Source organism: Choloepus didactylus, chromosome 12 (assembly GCF_015220235.1).
Source record: "Choloepus didactylus isolate mChoDid1 chromosome 12, mChoDid1.pri, whole genome shotgun sequence".
Lineage (NCBI taxonomy): Eukaryota > Metazoa > Chordata > Mammalia > Pilosa > Megalonychidae > Choloepus > Choloepus didactylus.
This window is the reverse complement of record NC_051318.1, coordinates 21,487,050-21,498,205: the sequence shown is the minus strand read 5'-3', so window position 1 is coordinate 21,498,205 and position 11,156 is coordinate 21,487,050. Positions and strand designations below refer to the sequence as shown.

The window sequence follows — 11,156 nt, the reverse complement described above, 5'->3', positions numbered from 1 at the left end:
TGCCAGTTTGAGTGTATTGTGTTCCCCAAATGCCATTATCTTTGTGGTCTTGTGTGGGGCAGAAGTTTTGGTGCTGGCTGGATTTGCTTGGAGTGTGCCACACCCAGCTGTGGGAGATGATTCTGATGAGATGTTACCACGGAGGCGTGGCCCCGCCCATTCAGGGTGGGCCTTGATTAGTGGGGCTATATAAATGAGCTGACTCAGAGAGAGGGAAGGGAGTGCCGCTGGGAGTGATGTTTTGAAGAGGAGCAAGCTTGCTAGAGAGGAACGTCCTGGGAGAAAGCCGTTTTGAGGCCAGAGCTTTGGAGCAGACGCCAGCTGCCTTCCTAGCTAGCAGAGGTTTTCCGGACGCCATTGGCCATCCTCTGGTGAAGGTACCCAATTGCTGGGGTGTTACCTTGGACGCTTTGTGGCCTTAAGACTGTAACTGTGTAGCGAAATAAACCCCCGTTTTATAAAAGCCTATCCATCTCTGGTGTTTTGCATTCTGCAGCATTAGCAAACTAGAACATAGCTTAGTCTAATAATAAACATCCTACACATAAGAATATGTCTTTTGTATGGAAGCTTATAATAATTGATAGTCAGATAACTTCCTAATTCTCTTAGGTTTACCTGCTAACAATATGAGTGAAATGGTTGCTAAATGTTGGAAGGGGCAACTAGAAGAGGATTAGCAATACCAAAATAATAGTAAAATAAACTAATACTAAAGGAGAATAGTGTATAGAAAGTTCTAGAAAAAAGGATCAGGAAGTGTAAGAGATTGAGAAGAAACACAGAAAACTTTGGGCCTTTCAACCAGGGTTGAGCACCAGAAAAGGTACTTACTAAGGGAGTGCAATGCCATAGACAAATTCCAAAGAAACCCCTGATTCAGGATTTGAATGCCTGAATCTCTCAACTCTGCTACAGAACTAGTTATGTAACCGTTGGACAATTACTTAACCTCTCTTGCCTCAGTTCCCTCATCTCTAAATGGGAATAATAACAGCATCTACCAAGCAGGGTTCAGTTAAAGCTAGACCAGTATTTTTAGCATTTTTGTTGAATAATAACGAAAATCTATTGTCATCATGAAATGAAGGTTGCAGTTTCAACCAAGAAGAGAAAAGATAGATACAGAGTCCAGAACAAAAAAATTGTGCTTCCTTGGAGACTAGAAGAACTACAAGTGGGGGTTCTGATTTGTACTGAAATGAAAAGATGAAAGCAAATGGATAGAAATGATGTAAAGGTTTAGTTTTTAAGTTAATCAAAAGGAGTACCAAAACTGCTCCTCAACTGAATGTACATAATTTCCAGTCTAAGAGTTTCCTTAAGGGCAGGCAACAAAAGAGCTTTTAAAGGTTAACTGGCTCTTTGTGTTCTATGGCAAAAGACAAGTGGAGAAAGGACAAGTGAGAGAAATGCTGTAAGTCCAAAAACAGTGCTTGGGTGAGGATGGTCCGCCTGGGGCCTCATGCTGCAAGAGAGCTGCTGAAAAGAGAGGAATTTTTTTTTAAGGGACTAAAATGTAAGCTGATTTAAATATTCATTTGAGTTAAAAAACAGGGAGTTGAAACATAAGTCAAATATTTAAAGTCTTACTTTTTTAAATACACCAAGCATCTTTCAATTTTTTATATTACATATATACATTTTTTTTGAGGGGGCACTCTGCAGATGAATTGGTCTATTTCTCAGAAAGGACCTTGGCAAAATTAAATATGCTATTTTAACTCAGACTAAGGTGGGGAGACCATGGGGGAACTAGGTTGAATTTGAAAGTCTAAACAAAATTTGGTTGTATTATTTTCAAACTACCGTAAGTAAATAGGTCACTGGGTTAAATGCCTACTGACGATTTTAAAAACCTAATGTAAACTATGGACTGTGGTTAATGGTATAATTATAGTGATGCTGTGTCATCAGTTGTAACAGGAGTGCCACACTGGTATGACATGTTGGTGATGGGGAGAACAGTCTATGTGTTTATGGAGCTCTGTATTTTCTGCATGAATTTTCTATAAACCTACAACTTCTCTAATAAAAAATTAAATTAAAAAATAATAAAGAATCTTCTTTTAGAGATATAAATTGAAACATTTATGGCTAAAATGTTGTGATATCTGGGTTTTGTTTCAAAATAATACAAGAGGGAGAAATGGATAGGGATCTAGGTCTAGATAAAACAAGATTGGCAATGAGCTGATAATTGTTGAAACTGGGTGATGGGTATATGGGGGTTCATAATACTATCTTGTTTAATTTTGTATAAGTATGAAAGAATAACAATAAAGTAAAACAATAATAAAAGTTTAAAAATATATATCATAAAAATAAAATATTCTCATGTCAAACAATACTGAAATTAAATTAAATCAAATAAAAAGAAAACAAACAATCACTGCAATTTTAAGTAAATAATGCTGCAGAAATACCTGTCATCTTGGGTTTTTTGTTTTTTTTTTGCCACCAAAAACCCCTTTATTCTGCAGGTAGTGCTTGTGTGTGTGAGACAGTGGGAAGTGGGTTTAGTTTTAAGTTCAGTCCATTAGAGGCCTTTCTAAAGGAACATATCTCTGATCGTAAAATGTAAGTCATTGAGGAAATAAGGATTCTATATACAAAATCTCAGCTTACATTCAACTTTAATTTTCACAGTTTTTTCTCTTTTTTTAAATGGCAAGAAAGCTATGTTTTAACCAAATCTAAAAGGTTAACTACTGCAATTTCAGTACTTTCTAATAATCTTTAGGTCAAAAAACTAATCACAGAAGCGTTTTAAGCTATATTATGTTTTCAGAAACAGCCAAAAGACTCCTGATCCTTGAGCATTTCAGCTTCTTCTTTATCAAGAATGCCTTTCTCCATATAAGCATCAGCTTGTCGGTTGATGAAGTCCCTCATCTTTGAAAGGTCATAATCTTTCCCTTTTTTATCATGTTTCTTCAACCATTCAATATTTTTTCTGATGGCTTTCAAATAGGCTTCTGTTTTCTCTTTTGGCTCATCTGTCTTTCATCCTGGGTTGGCATTATCATCTTTTGTGGAATCCTTCAAGGTTCCACACTCCTTTTCCATTTTAGCTGCTTCTTCCTTCGTACTTTCTGTTTCTTCATGACTGGTGCTGATAAAACAAGCTTTTATTGTCAGTAGCATTTTTTTTTCTAGCGTGTTCATGGTCTGAAAAGCAATCATCTCATCCAAGTTTTCAAGATAGGAAACACCTTCTTCTTGAGAAAATTGTGCCATATTTTACCATCATCTTCACAACGTCAGTCAACATTTCCATGATGGTAATCAGTGTTTCTTTCTCTTTTGCCTCTTTCTGAATCAATACTTTTCAATAGTGCATAGAAGTTTGGGAAATATTGGAGTTCCTCAAAGTTGTCTTCACTGTAGGTTTGAGTTCTCCTTTCCAAGCCATCTGTCAAGGTTAAGGTGTTAGATACTGTTTCATCATTTTCTCCATTAGTAAAACCATCTGAATTGCTGTCATTGGAGTCACTTTCTCTGGAATTTTCCCGCCTGGCTCTCAGTCCTGCTTGTGGGTTTATTTAGCTTCTACTCATAATTGTTAGCTTCCTTTGAGATTAATTTTTGTAAAACCTCTGCTACTTCATCTTCCAGTGCATATGCCTGGCTTTCTGTTATTAGGCCAAGATTCAGCAGTTTAGAAACAATCTTGTCAAACACTCCCCTGTCATTTTCCTCATAAATTCTGGTAGCAATTTTCTGGACACTATCTTAAGCAGTAAAAGAAGTTCCATCTAGTTGATGAAGACCATTTGGATCATCTTGAAATTTATGATCCAGCCCACTCTTAGCAGAATCATAATCATCAATCAGTCTTTGATTCTTGGTTGAATCAATATCTTCCACATTCAATTTATAATCATATGGGGAGCTTCTTATAGATTGTCTGTCTTTCTCAACTTCTCCATTTTCTGTTATTCTGCAATCTTGTTTTATGGTATTAATTTACACTACAAGTTAGGATTTGTGAAACTAGAGTAGAAGCCCTATTTGAAAATTATTACAACATAGCATAAGCAGAAGTAAAGCTAATGAAGAATTTTGTTTCAGTAATTATGGGCTGTATTAAACCAAAAGCTATTACAGAGAAAGCTAAATGAACTGCCAACCAAGATATTAAGAGCCATTCAAAATGGAAAGAATTGTTCTACTGGCAAAAAAAAAATTAATAAAAAGTTAGAAACTATGTGAAATAAACAAATCAAAAGAGGAACTCAAGATAAGGGAACTTAGTTCTGATGACATTTTAGAAGGCCAAACCAATTTACACTTGGACAGAGATTAACTGATTATTTTGTCAATGACAAACAACCACAATTGATAATTATCTTTGTGTATGTCTCTGCACTTGAACTAGGCCACTCTGTACACAGATACCAAGAATGTATAGACAAAGGCACTTATACAGGGGGGTTCTGTTTCCTTCACTGGCAAGTATAACCTTAAACTGCCAGTCACTGATAACAGTTGTGAATATTTACTGCTGAATAAATTACCTGAAAAGGTTGACGAATTTTAGCTTTCTACTTCTATTAAACCCAGAATCATGAAATGCAGGTATACTTACCAAAATTTGAACATTCAAACTACTGTGAAAACATTTTATTGGAAGTTGAAAGATGTCTAAGGCCCCCTTTTGTGTAGTAGAAAGATTAGATTTCCTCAAGCAAAGCTGTAAGCGAACAGTGCCCACTGGAGATAAGCATGGTAAAGAAAACATAGAGAGTAAGTATACAAAGCCCAATAACTTTTCTTGCCAGTGTGAAGTCCCTCTGTGCCTGCCCCAGTGGCCATACTTTTCTGCTAATGGGAAGTGAATACTCAGTTTATCTTGTTATTGGATAGGGAGAGTGACAGCCCTACAGTTCAAGAACCTGCTGGCATGAAATCTACTTGCCTATACTCCATTCTGCATTTTGCTTGAATCTGGATGTGACCCAGGCAGAAGAGACACTATGTGACTTGTAAGACTAGATCATAAAAGATGATATAACTTCCATCTGGTTCTTCTGGGACACTCACTCTTGGAACCCAGCTACCATGCCATGAAAAAGTCCAAGCGGCATTTGGAGAGGCCTGTATGAAGAGGCCCATAGTAACAGCTCAGCACCAACGTGCCTGCCACATGAGTGAGCCATTTTGAAAGTGGATCATTGGTGCCCCCATCAAAGCCACCCCAACTGATACTATTTGGAGCAGAGGCAAACTGTCTTCACTGAGCCTCTGAGCAAATCAAAGATTTATGAGCAAAATAAATGAGTGCTGTTATTTTAAGCCACCAAGTTTTGGTAGGGTTTCTTGGGGAGTAAGAGGAGTCTGATACAGGAACCATACACAAAAAGGAAAGTTTAGAGCTATGTACCCCTACAGAATAAAAGAGTATTCAAACTTTCTAGAATGACTTTTCTTTGTACAAAAGGGATAAGAAGCCTTCAAATTTGGTAACTTTGCCAAGATGATCTAAAATAGTTTCTTATCACAATTTCTTCTTTAGTAATTTTTTTCATAAATAAAGGAAATGTGCATACTCTGAAAGAGCTGAAAATAGCAGGCTATAAATTTTGGAAATTTTAAATCAAGTTAAATTTGGGTTTTAAAAAAAGCTTTAAGCTAACCAACCATTTTGATCACCTAAAATGTTCAAATTTAATATTGAAAAACAGATATATCACAGAGACTATAATAAAGAATGTCATTTGTCTAAATTCAGAATGCCTTTTTTATAGAAACAGTTACAAAAAGTTACAAAGATAGCCTTTATGAACATTTATGAAAAGTAAATTGTGTAGCTGCCTTCAAGACAAGCATTCTTTGTGTAATTTCACAAATACTTCAGAGCCAACTGAGGTTTCTTTTTCATCCCCTGAAAAAGAAATTTAGAATCTTCACGAAGATAACATTAGTTCATAATGATAAAGGAACATTTCAAGTTATCTGTATAAGCTGGCAAACTCACAGTCTCAGGATCCCTGAGAAAGGTGCCTTGAAGAGTTTTCCTGCTTCAGAGAATAATGTAACAATATCAACTGATGTCATCATGACTGAAAGCAAAAGTACAAATTGTTGTTCTATCCACAGGATTATATATTCAACACACTGTAGATAATGGAGGGAATGGGTTTTGCTTGCTAACAACCAACTTCTGATGCTGATGTGATATGTAGCCTTTAATATGACCCTGTAGGAGAAAAAAAAAGTGGAATTGGCTTTTTGTTTCTGAGTCACATCAAAGATGCTGGGTGATTTAATTAATTCATCCCTTAGCATAAGCATTCTTTCCCAATAATTCACTGGGATGATAATGAAAAATATATATGGTGGAGAATATAGAATTATATATTATAGCCACCCATCCACCCACATTTCCTATACAGTCCTTTGAATATTATGCTATTTCCTGAAGTAAAATTAGTCCTATTAAAAAGAATCTTCACAAAAGCAAAGGACTTTTAACAATTTAAATACTACTACAATAAAGCTCCAAATTCTAGATGAAATTCTATTGTGAATAGCCGTTTAAGTTAAAACAAAGAGATCACATACCATGTATATTAGATTAGCCAAAATACACTGGACTTCATCAATATCCACATCCTCCACTTGCATGAATTTTAAGGCAATTAGAAAAGCATCAAGAGACAACTGATGTGTTTTGAGTAACAAATACCTGAAAGAAGAAAACAGAAGTCTACCTTAGTTAACAATAGGATACAGCACTTCAAAGGTCAGGAAAAGGTACCTTGCTTAAGTCAATGGAAAAAAAAAATATCTTTTAACAAATCGTTCAGTAAGAATGAAATAAAATTTCCAACACATTAGATAAACTCTAAAACACACTCTGAAAATAAGAGCTATTAAATATTATTTTGACTTTTCAATTTAAGGAAGCCACCAGCACAAATACAATGTTTTATATTTACTGAGTATTTCATTGAGTCAAAGATGAATATTTTTTATATTTTAACATCTCAGAAAGAGAGATGCATCTTACAATGGATATATTGTCTTGTAAAACACTATTCAATGAAATATGGTCATTACTATTTTTGATTTACTACACATAGCTATATAAAAAGCCTGATTTTGTTGGAAGCTTAATTAACTTATATCCTATTGGAACTAAGTTTCAGAGAAGAGTCGACTCCCTATATAATATGTAGGAAAAGGAACAATTATATAAAGATTTAACTTTCTGAAAAATAGGGATGGTAAGAGGAGGTTTAGTTGATTATACATAAAGTAAATGAGCAATTAGTCCCAAACACTCTGGAAAATAGGAAGTATTTGATTCTTAGGGCCAACATTAAAAAACATTTGCTAATTTAAGTTCTCGAGTCCAGAGCTTAGTGAGTGGACAAATGTTGGAGAGATGAGAAGAAATGCAAATTTCTCTAGATAAGAAGTAATGAAAAACTACATTAAGGTAGAAAGGAAGAAAGAAGTAATAGATGTTAAAATCTTGACACATTTAGGTTGTTTTTCTTATTCCTTTGTTTTGGTTTTGTTTGAAATGGTTTTTTATCATTTGTTTTTTAATTAAAAATTTTAAAAAAATAAAAAATAAAATCTTGAAAAAAAACAAAAACAAAAACAAAAAACATTTGCTACAAAATTCGCTTACCCCATATAATCTTGTGTTATATCTAATAAGCGTAAACTCCCTTTCCCAAAAGTGTAGACAGAGCACTTTCTTAGTCCTGTCTCAGTACCAAGGCTATTAAGAGGCAATAGGCAGGCTTGGATATTTTATTTTATTCCACACAATTTAAGGAAAATTTATGGGACATCAGCCCACACAGATAATCATCTCTACCTCTGAAGAACACATATCTCCTCTAATTGTAACATTTTCCATAATTTGACAACTCTATTCTATGAGTCATACTATGAGTTAAGAGAGAAACATTTTACTTACACTTTCTTAAAAAGATTCCTGTAGGTGATGATCTTCAGTTTTTCAAGGATAAGGAAAATACCACAGCGAATAAAAAATGTTTCATGCTTTGTTAGAGCCTCATTCAGTAGTAAGAGATTGCCTTCACTAGAGTTGAAAAAAATAATAATTGAGTTGAGAATAATAATAATTGCAAGAATAATTATAAAACATATTCCCAGGAAAAGACAACATCAAAAAGCTATTATTTTTTACCCAAGATGAGTGAAATTTTAATTAAGTTCATATTTTAAAAACTCCCAAATGGTAAAAGATAAATACTCTACCTTACAGCTTTGGTTACTTCAGCAAACTGCATAAGATGATACTTTTTCAAAAGCTCAATAGTTGGCATATGACCCTAAGACAAAGAGTTAATTTTCCAGAATAAAAATGCTTTCGTTTTTTAACAGAATTTCCTTTGACAAAATTCGTATCAGGGAATTAGGTTTTAAAAAATTGTAACCTGTGTTTTCTTAGAATTTCTTAAAAAACACAGGTCTAGAAATCAGAAAACCTAGGTGCAAGTCCAGTTTTATCATTCAAATGACATGTGACCTTGACCTTACTTACTCTGGGCCTCAAGAAAATAGAGGCATAGCCTTTCTAAAAGGAGCTGAAAGTATTAATCACGGAGATATGGTTCAAGCTACATGCCCAAGTTTATTCTCTCTTTTTGGGGTAAGCTGACATACATTTCAGATTGTGACCAACTACACACCACCTGCTACATTCTTAAAAAGTCTATCAACTTCTTGAAAGCAACATAATCTATAAACACTGAATAACAGTCACTTACCAATAGCATTTTCACTGGGAGTAGATATATCAGAATCATTCTTTTGTTCTTCTGACTTGAGCGGTGACAATGCTCAAATGCAAATGACAGATATTCCTCAGCTGCAGAAACACAGTCCAGTGTCCCCCAATCAAATGTTATATCAAAATCATGTAAGTAGTCATCAATACTCTATAATAGTAAAACCACATTTCCCTTCCTGTTCCTCATTTTCATTTTATCCTTACAAAAAAAGCAAAAGCTGAAGCTTCCCTTTATCATTACAAAAAGTAGCAGCCTAATTTTATTTTGGTGATCAGTGATTTTGCTTAGGCAAAATCTACAGCATCCAATTAGAAAAGAAGTGCCTGGGAAGTCCTATTTAATAGAGGAAAACACTAAAAAAAAATTAACTTCCTTTGAGAATCTGATTTGCCTAAGGTCATCTGCCAAGCCATTATGATTAGCATCTAAGCCTACTCAAATGATATCCACATTCATGGAAAAAATAAAGACACAGAAATGAAGCTCTGAAACATGCGTTAAAGCATATATCATAAAGTATAAAAATAACCAAGAAAAATACTTACCATCCTCCAGCTCAGCATATAATTCAATGGATCATGTATCTTCCACTTAATATAAAATGACTACATACTCACAAAATCATCTTATTAACCTGTAATATATTAATCCTGTCCTCAAAAAAGAGATTCCATTTAATATAAAATAGGTTTGAATGTAATATATTTCCAAAGACAAAATAGAGGCAATTTATCATGCTCAAATTTATAAGCTGCATAGCATAGATCTGTGAAGAGATTAACATGTGCTAATTATGAACTTAATTAGAACAAGATTGATAGGAAGTCTTTTTCCATGATGCTGGACAGATGTTCTCTCAGAAAGAAGACAGTTTAGAAGCACAGGCAACAATTTTCAGTGTAGTTCCCTTGGCCACAAATCCCAGGAAGAGGAGTGTTGCTCCTGATGATACTGTCTGCATAAGACAGGGTCTCGGTAGTTCTGAAAATCTCAATTCTTGCTTTCCAACATCCTTTTTATATTTTTGACTTAATATCACTATTCAGGAAGAACTTACATAAATACCTAACATCAATATCAAGAAATCATTTCTGGCCACGTTAGGTATTCAAAAACATCACTCAGTGAATCCTCAGAGGAAAAATGTATCAATATCTTAATAGAATTCCACAAAATGCAATTTAAAATCTTCTATTCCTAAGCTTCATATTTTAAGGAAAAAAAAAACAAAAAACTAAGGGAGGAATAACCACAGAAAGCCCCTCTTGAAAAACCCTAAGTCTACTAAAAATTTTAAGAAAATAGAAAGTTGGGTCTATAAGCCCCTATAATAAAAAACTAGAGCAAAAAACTCTTATTTCAAAAAGAGCTGTTATTTTTATGTCATTAGAGAATTCATGACTATGACAGCACAGGGAGAAAAGTTATTTTATTTAAAGTTATGTAGAGCTTCAGGTATTTGGGAGAGTGTGCTCAACAAATATTTGTTGAATGAGTGAGTTTTTAAAAGTCTGATTTGAATACTATAAAATAGATGACAAAGAACAATCTTATGCTTGCTAATCAAAAAATCTGAAAAGAAAAAAACTGAGTTTGATGTTCTTGAGAAAGTTAATGATATAAACTAATTTAATGAAATTAATTAATGAAATTGCAGCAATGATACAATAATGATGACTTCATACATAACTATTGTTTAAAACCATTAAAAAATATGATAGTAGGTCCAATGAAATATCCTCACTGTTTGGTAACTCATTTCCAAGCATGATTTTTAGGTAGTAAATCAACAGCTGAAGCTAAGTGTTGCCCTTGATCTCCATTTCCTAGGTCAATATAGCAAAAGTACTGAGGTCAAAAGGCAAAGACAGAAAATCATTACTTATATTCAATTCAAAGAACAGTAATATTTAATCACCTCAGCAAGAAAAGGACATCCATGATAGACTGTAAGACTCTGACATGTAATTCAGAAACCCAGCATGGATTATTTAATCAGTAATTGTGTTCTTTGAAACTATCTATATCACCTAAGTTGTTCAGAATGCAATGTCTTGTTGAAAATACTAGAAAAAAAGATTAACATACCTTGCTTAAAGTCACTATCAAACATAGCCTTGCGTCCAACATAGTATTTGTATGTAACTCTCTGTGCAGTGCTGTAATCATCTTTCAGATTTGAGCTGTCAATTGCTCTAATTAGGGGTTTACACAAATGGAGTTTGTTGATCTATAATGAATAACAATCCATTTAAAATTTTCATTAAAGGAAAAAACCCAGGCAGGTGGCAGAATAAATATAAACTTCTATTTTACTAAGCATGTCTCCTTAAAATGGGGGTTATAAGACTTATTACATCCATCAAAATTAATAAT

The 11,156-nt window shown here is 34.0% G+C and overlaps 1 protein-coding gene and 1 pseudogene across 6 annotated transcripts in view; both read right to left on the bottom strand.

Annotated features, from left to right (window-relative positions):
* The window catches only part of PCID2 (PCI domain containing 2), a 97,638-nt gene that overhangs the window by 31,390 nt on the left and 55,092 nt on the right, over nucleotides 1–11,156 (bottom strand). For 4 of the 6 annotated variants that reach the window (XR_005211128.1, XR_005211125.1, XR_005211126.1 and 1 more), the window contains exons 9-14: nucleotides 10,869–11,010; nucleotides 8,757–8,857; nucleotides 8,245–8,318; nucleotides 7,940–8,065; nucleotides 6,568–6,691; nucleotides 5,981–6,202 (exon numbers count right to left, since the gene is read on the bottom strand). Coding sequence is in view for 2 of the 6 variants with exons in the window: in XM_037800129.1 (XP_037656057.1) it covers nucleotides 6,113–6,202; nucleotides 6,568–6,691; nucleotides 7,940–8,065; nucleotides 8,245–8,318; nucleotides 8,757–8,857; nucleotides 10,869–11,010 (657 nt within the window). In the remaining 4 variants the exon portion in view is untranslated. Of the gene's footprint in view, nucleotides 1–5,729; nucleotides 6,203–6,567; nucleotides 6,692–7,939; nucleotides 8,066–8,244; nucleotides 8,319–8,756; nucleotides 8,858–10,868; nucleotides 11,011–11,156 lie in introns of those variants that run through there. The other 2 variants (XM_037800129.1, XM_037800131.1) reach the window with 1 other exon arrangement.
* Nucleotides 396–3,966, bottom strand: LOC119506786 (annotated as a pseudogene).